This window comes from Spermophilus citellus (genome assembly GCF_964194105.1).
Source record: "Spermophilus citellus genome assembly, chromosome: 7".
In the NCBI taxonomy this organism is placed as follows: Eukaryota; Metazoa; Chordata; class Mammalia; order Rodentia; family Sciuridae; genus Spermophilus; species Spermophilus citellus.
The window spans coordinates 154517560-154528599 of NC_138188.1; the positions used below are offsets into that span (position 1 = coordinate 154517560).

An 11040-nucleotide genomic window follows, 5' to 3' on the forward strand; every position below is an offset into this window, starting at 1 on the left:
AGCTGCAGGGTCAGAGTTTGCTGAAGGGTCAGAGTTCATAGGCACAACAGGCTGGACTATTTAAAATCAAAGGATGATGGGTGAACCACACACTCCACCATGGTCAATAAGCAAAATGTGGCTGCCTAAGCCTGATGCCATTGGTCCCCTAGCACACTGAGAACCGAGGCTGGGCCTGGAGGAAGCCCTGCCACCCTTCACCAGGACCTGCACATATTTTCAGTACCCGATCTACTCTGTTGAAATCTACTGAAGGAGAATAAAGGATCTTAAATTCCTAGGTCAGATCAGCCTGGCTACCAACTGCCATCACAGGTGGCCTTTACTCCTGGCAGACAAGGGCAGAGAGGCACTGGCCAGAAGCAAACTTCATCTTGGAGGTTTGGAGATGCGTGGCTGTAGTTAGACCCTTGGGCAGAGTGAGACCCTAGCCTCACAGACTGAGATTTCAGTTTCCAACCAATTGAGGAGAAATGCACAGGACAGTATGGATCTGGTGCCCTCTAGTGGTCACCGACAGTCAAGCTCTATGTCAGAGTGGGTGAACTTGCTATGAAGGAAAAGCTACTCTTGAATTTTCTCTAATGCAGTTTTTACTAGAACATAAAGAAACCAGGAAGACAAAAATCATGTTGTAATCATGTCATTAGTATTTTATCAAAAAACCCTAAGACACTTCATAGCTGTCCTGAAACAAAATAATTTTACACATTTTCTTTTGAGGATATATTTATTAAGTTCTAAGAACTTTGAATAACTGTTATTTTAAAAATCAGAGTGAAAACTAGGAAAGTAGAAATTTCAACATTTTTCATCAAAGATGGTAATTATTTTGCCTAAAAGAAAGGTGGGATAGTAGTTTTGAAAGCTTCAGCAACTGGTGAGCTTTATCTTGGTCGCCACTTTATGTCCTTTACCCCATGAAACTGTCTTTTTAAAGCAGTGTTATCTGCCCATGGAGAATTTAAACAGGTATCATCATCATTTTCTTCCAATTTCTGGAAATAAATATGTCTTGCTCAGGAAGGCATCTCAGGAAGGTGGCCAACCTCCCCTCTCCCTGCCCTCCCAGAGCAGGACGCTTCCAGCTAACCTGGGGGACATCCCTGGAGAGAGGCAGAAGCTCTAGGAAGGTCCCTCCCCAACATCCTACAGAACTTGCAGCCCCACCTGCCCCTAGCCCTGAGGTGAGGCATGGGGTGCAAGCCCTGGGTCCCAGCTCTGTTGAAAACCCACCACCAAACAGCTACCTTGAGCTCCTCCTGTCGCCTGTGATAATACAGCATCAGCTGCTTTTGCTCCTCACTGCTAATAATAGGTTCGCGGGCGGGTGCTCCCTGTCCCCTCTAAAAAAGAGGAAAGCAAATTGTAGACTAAGGAGTCTTCTTGCATCGACAATCCAGAAAATTGCAACAAAGGATTTACAACTGCCTCTGCCATCTGAAAGTCATCCACATCTGATGATTCAAAGTGAATATTATGGGGTGTCTTGGATTTCACAGTACCTGTGCTCTGGAGACAGCACTGCACTATGCTGTCCCCGTCACAGCCACTCCCAAGAGAGCCACTTCAGGCCCAATGGGGGTGGGAGACAGACACGGTGGAGGGCTTTGTTCCCAACATCATAAAGTTGTGATTTAGGAGCATGCATAAACCAAGACAGCCCCACAGGCGGACAGCTACGTGACAGCCTTAGAGGACTCTACCCCTTCTTCCTCTTCCTCTGCAGAGCACTGGGGGCTTGGGAAACTCAGAAGTGCTCTAGGCTGGATATGACATTTCAGAACACATTTTTATTGACTTGCAGCCCTGCTTTTTTAGGTTGAAATTAACATGGCACATACCTCCTCCCTACAAATTAACATAAACTCCAGATATGGCCAATTAAGCCACATTTTCTTCCAGTTTTTATTGGTGTACACAGAGAAGATATTTCCTGTAAGCCCAAGCCAACAGGAATTCAAGTATTTGTACAAATAGTTTAAATCTTTCAGGTACTACATATTGTTATCAGTTTCAACATAAATAAGAAACACTTGTATGTTAAAGCAAAGATACTTACTTGCTGAAGCTTGACAATAATCTTGGTTTTTTCATTTTTCCCTACATAGTCTGAAAGCTTCTTTGTTCTTCTCAACTCCTTGGCTGCCCACCACAGTTGCGCCTCTGATTCTTTAATGACACTGAGTCCTGCCTGGGGTCAATCAGAAGAACTGGCTTCAAAGGTGTGAGGATGAGCCACAGGTGTGGCTCCTGCCAGGGGTGCAGAGCCTGGCAGTGGCCCTTCCAGCAGGGGACAGCTTCTGGCATCCTCCTTTCCCCACAGGGGACCCCATCCTCCACCCCACTCAGAGTTCTTGCTATTTTCAGCATCTTCCCTGTTAAGTTTCCAATCAGGCCCAGGCTCAGGTGCCTTCTTGCTGTGGTAAATGGGGACTAACCTCATCTATAACACCAGGTCCTTCTTAGATGGACCTATGGCCATGGGGAAACCATGGAACCCAGGGAAAAACAGGCATATGGGGCTGCTTCTCTGTTTCTGCATATTCCACCTACTCAAGGAGGCTTAGCAAGATATATGTTACCTAAAAAGAATAAATGAAAATTTCAGAGGAAAACGGACTGTAAGAGTGGGGGAAGAACATTGACCATGGTGTAAGGCTGTAACACAAAATGTCACGGAAAAAGGCCCGTATCTTTGGGTAGAAACAGCACAAGTTAGGTTTCTGGCTTTCCAGCAGCCAAAGAAAATAGAAATGATCTTCAAAAATCCTCTACATGCGGATGGAATCCCTCATCTCTGACTACCACCCTCTCAGGGTCCTTTCCTGAATTCTGAACACTGCTCTGAAGCATGAAGCAAAAACTGCTCCCTTAAGAGGACAGCCAAGCCAGAAGGGCTTTGAGGGAACATGGCCTCACCTCCAGACTGCCCAGGAACCCATACCTGAGTTCCTGACAGATCTTCTTTATTTTCAAATTCCATCCGGATGGGATCATAGGGCGGCAACCCCATGGGGTAAACAATCATCACTGCACCTCGAAGCTGGTCCAGGGCGTCTTTGACCATCTCCATGGTGACACAGACACTGGCTTCCACTTGTTTCTGAAAGTGGAAGAGGCACTGTTACCTACAACCTGGCCAGTCCACGCAGTAAGTGTTGCTCAGGCTCCAGGAGAAGACTCCTGCCAGCACAACAAACAGCAATCACACAGTTCTTGCTCTTCAAGTGACTTCCATCTACCTGAGGACTAAGCCAGGTCCACTGCGACCTGGATCAGACAGCAGACTATGAGCAGCACAGCAAGAAGTGTGGTGCTCAAAGAAAGGGCCAAATCTAGCAGCATGGATGGGAAAGGGTAAGGAAAGGCTGTGGGGGGACAAGCCTCTTACGTGGGCCTTAAAACATGTGGGGACTGGAAAGGTGGAACTGCGAGCAGGTGCTTCAGGACACACAGAGCAGAGAAGTGCAGGTACCAACCCACTTGGCCCCAGGAAGGCAGGAGAAGAGAGACGGGGCTGGGCAGACTGCTGTTTGTATGGCTGTGGGAGCCAGCAAGGAGTTTGGATTTACTCTGCCAGGTGACGGGCAGTGACTGGCTCTTCTGGGAAGGAGTGATATTTTGGGAGATTAACCTTGAAGTGGGTAGAATGGACCTAATTAGAGAGAGACCAGTTACAGAGGAATGGGTGACACAATAAAGGGCATATCTGGCTTTGCCCTTGGCTCTTATCACAGAGCTTCAAATCGAATGATAGGAGTCTCTTGTTATTTATAACAAAGCCCCTTTCACCAATACCCAAGTTTGTGCTAACAAAGTGATCCATGGTGAGCACTGAAAACCTGCGCTGCACATGGCAAAGCAATGTTAAGAGATGGGGCCCAGTGGGAGGTGATTAGGTCACAGGGATGCCATCCTTGGAAGGGACTAATGTAGTGCTCATAGATCCTGATTAAGTTCTTGCAAAAGTGGGCTATTGTTAGTGAGGCTATCCCACTCAAATGGCCCCTTTTGCACACTCTGCTGTGTTGTGACGCAGCAACGCATGCATGTGTGTGTGTGTGTGTGTGGGGGGTGTATGTGTGTCTTACAGCCAAACATATGGGATCATCTGACAATGGAGTTTTAGCTACCAAGCTTGTAAGCAAATAAAGCTTCTTTGTAAAGCACCCAGCCACGGGTATCTTGTTATAGGAACAAAAAAATGGACTAAGATGGTTTCCAGGAAAGGGCTGGCCATGCCAGAAAGATCAAGTTAATAATTAGAGGATTGAAACTTTCAGCCTCACCCTGAGCCCCAACCACCAGGGAGGGGAGGGTGGCTATACTGAACTTGATCAGGTGGCCAAATGATTTAATCATGCCTGTCAAACCTTGATAAAAATTCTGGGTATAAAGGCTCAGTGGGGCTTCCTGGTTGGTGGATACACTGATGTTCTGGTCACACACACAGACTCCGTGGGCAGAAAGCACAGGAGCTCTGCTCCTCTTCTGCTTGACCATTTCTGAGTTGCAAGCTTTATAATGGATGTGTGAACATGAATATAGTGCTTTCAATGAGTTGAGTCACTCTAACAAATTACTAAGTTGGGGTGGAGAAATGGGAAGCCCCAAATTTATACCCAGGTTACAGAGAAGTGTGGGTACTATGGGGAACCCACTTGCAGCTGGTGCCTGAAGGTAGGAGGAGTGATGGTGGTCGCCCTGCCCTCTAACTTGTGGGATCTGATACTAACTCCAGTAGTGTCAGAAGTGAAGGGTTTTGCTCTTAACTTGTGGTGTCTGTGCTGTGGATAGTTGAGTGTCAGAACTGACATGTATTATAGGACACCCAGTTGGTATCAGAAAGCAGAAGGTTACAGGAGCTTTGAGGTGGCTGCAGAACCAAAGGAAGGAGGTGGACTTAAGAGGCATCTCAGGAGCAGGCAGTATAGGACGTAAAGCACATGGGGGACAGGGGACACACTGAAGACACAGGGTTGCAGCCTGTCAACCAAAACACTGGTGGTTCTGTTAACCGAAACAGAAAAGCTGGTGTGGTGTGCTCAGTCTTAGGTACAGAATATGGAGGGGAACGGAGTGAGGGAAACAATGAGTTCAGTTCTAGAAAATCTGAGTTTGAAGTGCTGCTGGACACTGAGGTACAGCAATCTCAGAACCTTGGGCTGGAAACTTGGGCTTCAATTTCAGGAAGATGCTGGGGCAGAGGACAGACGTGCAAGAGTTAGCTGAAGAGGGATGGAATCTGCAGTTGGCAGAAGAGACAAAACACTAAGGGAAAATGAGGGCCGAGGAAAAAGCACCCTGGTAAATCTACAGGCAAAGAGAAGAAGTGCCGCAAACAAAGGAACCAAGGCCTTTCCAGTAAGTCTTCACAGAGCCTTTACCAAATTAATAGAAAGTCTTCCCTGATGCTCCTGAAAGATTAGTTAAGGGCTTCAAGAGTCTCAGAAATATTTAAAGTAACAGTTTTGCCAAGTGAACCAGAAGAAGTACAAGAAAAAGCAGTTAAATCAAGATAACCGCAGATGAGGCGGCAGCAACTAACGTCATCCACTAAAAGTAAATGCAACAGGTAAAAATGGCATTTCTTTAAGTATCTTAAAAATTATTTTAAATTATTTTCTGCCAGATACACATTACCTGTATATCAATGATATCATTTATGCCTCTCCTTCTTTAAAATACATTTATATAAATATTTGAGAAAATTACAAAAAACTAATTTATATTAAATACAAACTATATCAATCAAGAATCACAGGGCTATTCTATGGCCATGATACTCAAATCCCCCTGTACTTATTCTTAACTTCTTCACATAGGTAAAAGAAACAAAATCAGATTAAGTTAATTCATACTTGTATTATAAATATGAACCTATTTTCACACAGATCAACAAAAACTTGTCTGCCTGGTAAGAATTAGAAGGATTTTGGATAACTTTCATAATTATAAAAAGGAAAAGCTAGGGCCCACCCCAAACAAGCTTGTTTCTTTTGCTTCTGGAAAGCAAAAATTAAAAAACAAACAGAAAACTTTGGTTGACAGGTAATTCCAGAAGATACCATTTTAGAAACTGTATTTCAAAAGACTAGCTTTAGAGCATCATTTTAAAAAGCTGACCTTAGATATTATTGCTTTGGCTTCTTCTATAGTCTTCTTTAAAACTTGCTTCATTTTTTCATTTGGAGCTATAAAAATAAAAAAGAAGAGGAAGAGAGACAGCCATCAAATATACAGTCTCTGGACTCTCCTGAACCTCTTGTGAGAGTCAGGAAGCATGTGCAAGGAGAGAGCCTGTGCCTCTGGAACGTAGGGGAGCAATTCAGGAAGCCTAGCTGTGGGGAATTAGGTAATAATCCCATCTTGACAACAGAGGCCTGCAGTGTACTATATATAAAGTGAAAAAGATTTACAAAGAGTAGGAGTACCCATCCTTGCATAGAGAAGGCCAGCAAACTTCTTGTAAGGCCAGACAGTCAATCTTTTAAGCTTTTCAGGCTTCAGTGCAGCTACTCAACTCTGCCACAATAGCACAAAAGTAGCCACAGACAATATTTAAATGAACCAGGTGGCTGTAAAAATAGGAAAGCTGGGCTGGGGGTGCAGGGCAGTAGCAAAGCAGAAGCATGCATGAGGCCTGATTCCCCAGCACTGCATAAAAAATGAAATAAATAAGCAACTGATTGCATGTGGCACATGGCCCATAATCTGCTGATTCTTAGAAAAGGGGAAAAAAAAAAAAACTTGAAAGTTTAGGAGCAAAAGACATGGGAATGGAGTATATAAATCTAGGGGTTATAGAGCAAGTTGAAACCATATACTTAATTAATAACAGTATTAATTACACATTGAAAATATTAGAAATACAAACCAGTATTAGAATAGAAATGGTTAATTTAGGGCAGTATTAGTTTAAAGATGAATAATGAACTGCTAACTGGTCATACACACACACACACACACACACACACACACACACACACACATTTTGTTGTTGGTTGATGATGTAATTCCTTCTAAAAAGCAAAGAATATCTCCAGACTGAGAATGAGTTTAGTTATGAAGATATGGAAAAAAAACCAACAACTATTTTCCAGGAAAATTCAAAGGAAATGGGGCTGAGGAATAAGAGCAGCTCAGTGGTAGAGTATGTACTCTGTATGTGCAAGGCCCTGGGGAGTTCAATTCCCAGCACCAAGAAATAAATGAATAAATAAATAAAAGAACAATATTTGGACTCCTTATTATCCTCAATATTAAAAAAAACAAACTTTTTTTTGATCTTGTAATGGCCCTGCAGGGATACTACTTTATATATATTCTTCTGCTCTTTTATTTTTTGGGTACCAGGAATTACACCCACAGCACTTAACCACTGAGCCACATCCTCAGCCCTTTCTGAGACATGGCCTCACCAAGTGGCTGAGGTTGGCTTTTAACACACAATTTTCCTATTTCAGCTTCTAGAGCCACTATACCACACCAGGCTCTTCTGCTCTTAATAGTGTTTTAGGGACATAGTAGATAGTTAGGTGTTTCTTAAATGATCAATTATAAATAAAATGGAGCCTTTTACACAGGTTAAAAGGGATATCAAAAAGGATTTTCACCCCTTTTCCCCTTTAAATCCCACATTATAAATCATCCACCAAAAGGAGGATTTCTTCAGTGTTCTGCCCCATACTAAAGTGTTTTGCATCAGAGAGGTATGTCCTTTAAACAAACCCAACATCTGCAAATGGTAGTACCCAACCTTCATTACATTTTCAATAAACACCTACCCCAAACTACTGGACTGAACCATATAAAATTGCCAGTACTCAGCCATTTCTAAACTATGGAAATGGTAATTTCATATGGTTCATTGATACACTTATAATCTAGTGGCAATTTAGTAACCACAAGAAGGCAGAAGCCTCCTTATCCACCTAAATCATTGTGGATTAGTCTTACCAAGGAGTCACACCAAGCACTCTCTCCTAACTTTGTACAGAATGAATAGTTTTGTTTTTAACTTCAATGACTGCTTTCATACACTGGTATTTTAGGCCTGCATACAGAAATGGCCAATTACCTTGTCCATTCCTTCGTCCAATGTCATCCTTTTTAAATACTGAACCTCCACTGGGGATACATTTTTCACCCCATTCATCTTTTAATTTCAGTTCTTCAATCTGCTCATCTGTCAGTCCTTGCATATTGGGAGGGAGAAATATGCCATGTTCTGCTAATTCTTCCATTTCTTAAAGAAAGAGAAGGGAATGTTAAGGCAATATATATCATAATCATCATTATAACATTTCAAACCACACAAAAATGGAAGGTCAGAGAGCTAGTCCATCTGGCCCACTTACTATGTGCCAGTCCTGTCCCTGATCCTTGACAAAGTCACTGATTCATGCTCAGTCAATGGAAACAGAGAGCTCAAGCACTCACCCCCAGTCCCAGGCAGTTGGCTGCAGATTCTGTGTGCTAAACCTTTGCCCCATGCTGTGCTGCCTGGAACTCGAGTCAGGGAAAGCCTCCATAGGCATTTGGGGCTTTACCATCTTCCCAAAGGGTCCCCACAGATGATCTCATAAGTGTGACTTTGTGAGGCAGGCAAGACAGTTATCGACCTCCAGTCTTCTTTGGCTTATAGCTCTATCATCTGAGGCTGGCTTGTATTGCTTCATAGATAATTTAAATAAATCAGTGGGGAGGGTTTAAAGCAGCTTACTACACCTCTCGAAAATAAGAGACATGGGCCTCGGTGTTTTAGTTATTATGTTCATTATCCAAATGCATAGCTTTATATTCTCCCTAATCCATATACATTCACCCCACAACCAGTCTACATATTAATTTGTAAAACTGCCTGGCTTTTTTCCTCTCTCCTCCTTCCCTTCCTCTCTTTCTGTGAAGAAGGTAAGTGGAACTAGGTGTTCCCACAAGATTGTCAAGATATCATGTGACCTGTAAGGATATAATACTATGGAATGAATGGTGTAACTGAATTTTATTTTCCCCCTTCTAGACTCTCAGCAACTGGGGGACAATCTCTTTAGTCAATCTCCTCTTCCTAAGGCAGAACACTGATGCCTGCGGAGTCACAGCTGACACTGGCAACTGGATTCTAAGTACACCAACATGACTTTTACATTCGGCACCACATTTTCAGTTTATATATTGAGTTCCTTTTCTTCTCATATGCTTTAATTTAAAAATAACATAATGTTGAGCCTATTTTGGAAGCACACGTTTAATTCAGAAACTAACATGCTCCTAAAAACATGAACAGACACTAATATGGCAGTATGTATAAACGTGGATGTATAACCAATGTGATCCTGCAATCTGTACAAGTGGTAAAAATAAGAATTCATATCCCACTTGAATCAAATGTATGAAATATGATATGTCAAAATCATTGTAATGTTTTGAGCAACCAATAAAAAAATGCTTCCACAAAAAAATTCCCAATGGTGCAAAAATCACACATTTATGTATTTTAATAAATCATATAACCTATTTTATATAGTTAGATATTACTAGATCACAAGTTTATTAATTTTACATAGTTGTCCTATATGTATATACAGTTACATACACATTCAATAATGATGATAATAATTATAATAATACCAGAGAATCACGTTAAGGTCTAAGCTGTGCTCTTAAATGTAGAAGCTACCATACAAATGTGTCTTTTAAAAATTAATTAAAATGAGAAAAATGAAAAATTCAGTTCCTTGGTAGCATCAGCCGTGTTTCAAGTGTTCAACATCCACCAGTAGCTCGTGCATGCGGATGAGACACCATAAAAAACGGGGGCACTTCCCTTCTATTGGTCACTGGTGCTCCAGAGTGGAGGGGGGTGACCACACACTGTACAGGGGAACCTCGCTTGTTTCCAAGGAGACGGGAAACACTTGCTCACAGCTTCTCCCCTCTCAAGGACGTCCCAAGGCAGACACTGCTTTACCTCGAGTGTCTCAAAACAGGGCAAGCACCGTCTGTAAACCCAAGCGGGTACCATTCCACCCTCACACCTGTTCTTCAGCCCGGTCTGGCTCCCTTTTATTCCCACTGATTCACAGCACCCCGAATCCCGGCTTGGGACGTGGGACCCTGGGCCTCATCCACTGCCCCTCGGAGCCGGTGGTGTCAGACCCGCTCTACGTTCTTCGTATTTTCGTTGTTGTTGATCCTTGGTTCGCCCCGGTGTCCCACAGACTTGGCCCCTCGCCCCGAGGCCCGCCCGAGCCCACCTTCCATCCCAGGGCGCCCAGTCCTCACCCGCCCGGCCCGCGCCCGCCCCGGGTTCTGCCGTCCCGGCACAGGGCCCCGCCGGCCGCACCTGAGCAGAGACGCTGCACCTTGAGCCGCCCGTTGTAGACCCGGGCCACCTGCGCCGTGAGCTCCTCCAGCTCCGCGCTTCCCGGCGCCTGCAGGAGGAACTGGCTCTCGTCGCCTCGTTTCACGTGCAGTAGAACCATGGCGGCCCTGGAGGCCCCGCCGAGGCGACGAAAAGGACCGCGACAGGCGACCTGCAGGCTGGGTCGAGGTCTTCCCCGGCGGCGAGCAGCGGCTACCTAACCGCTGTGGAGGTTGGAACCCCGGGTTCGGGCGTCCGACGGGCTGGGGCCGGCACTCGCTCCCGGAAGTGTACGTTGCCAGCAGCAACCACGGTCAGAACCAGCCCTAAGTCAGCGGTGTAGGAAAACCCGGGTGCCGGACACCCGACAATCCGCTTCCGTGCAGCTGCTGCCTGAGCAACAAACCACACGGAACGCAAAGGCCGCTGACCCAGGCCACAGGGGGGAGCGGGATTCGAGCGAACCGACCCCGGAAGTGGACGTTGCTTCAGCAACTCAGACTAAGTGGCTGGAGGGGAGGGCGGACCGCCAGCCGATTCTCTAGGGGCCCAAGATTCCACCCAGGGAAATGGGCGGGCCGAGGCAGGGGGATGCTAGGTCGGGAATGGGTGGGCTGATGGGCACCAGAGGGGCCAGGTTTAGCAACACTTTCCCCATAGTCTCCCCAAATCCC

At 44.8% G+C, this 11040-nt stretch overlaps 1 protein-coding gene across 1 annotated transcript; it reads right to left on the reverse strand.

Annotated features, from left to right (window-relative positions):
• Window positions 1–627: 627 nt before the first annotated feature.
• On the reverse strand, window positions 628–10727 carry CFAP298 (cilia and flagella associated protein 298). The gene is made up of 7 exons (XM_081302904.1): window positions 10349–10727; window positions 8084–8251; window positions 6130–6197; window positions 2948–3106; window positions 2063–2194; window positions 1251–1346; window positions 628–998 (listed from the first exon to the last, which is right to left on the reverse strand). The coding sequence occupies exons 1-7, from the start codon at window positions 10485–10487 to the stop codon at window positions 888–890; spliced, it is 873 nt and encodes a 290-aa protein (XP_081159030.1). The 5' UTR covers window positions 10488–10727; the 3' UTR covers window positions 628–887.
• Between the last annotated feature and the right edge of the window lie 313 nt (window positions 10728–11040).

Coding starts and splice junctions, on each gene's coding strand:
- CFAP298 (XM_081302904.1), bottom strand. CDS start 10,487: ATGGTTCTACTGCACGTGAAACGAGGCGACGAGAGCCAGTTCCTCCTG. Junction 8,252..10,348: donor GGTGCAGCGTCTCTGCTCAG/GTGCGGCCGGCG, acceptor TCTTTCTTTAAG/AAATGGAAGAATTAGCAGAA. Junction 3,107..6,129: donor CCAAAGCAATAATATCTAAG/GTCAGCTTTTTA, acceptor TTCCACTTTCAG/AAACAAGTGGAAGCCAGTGT.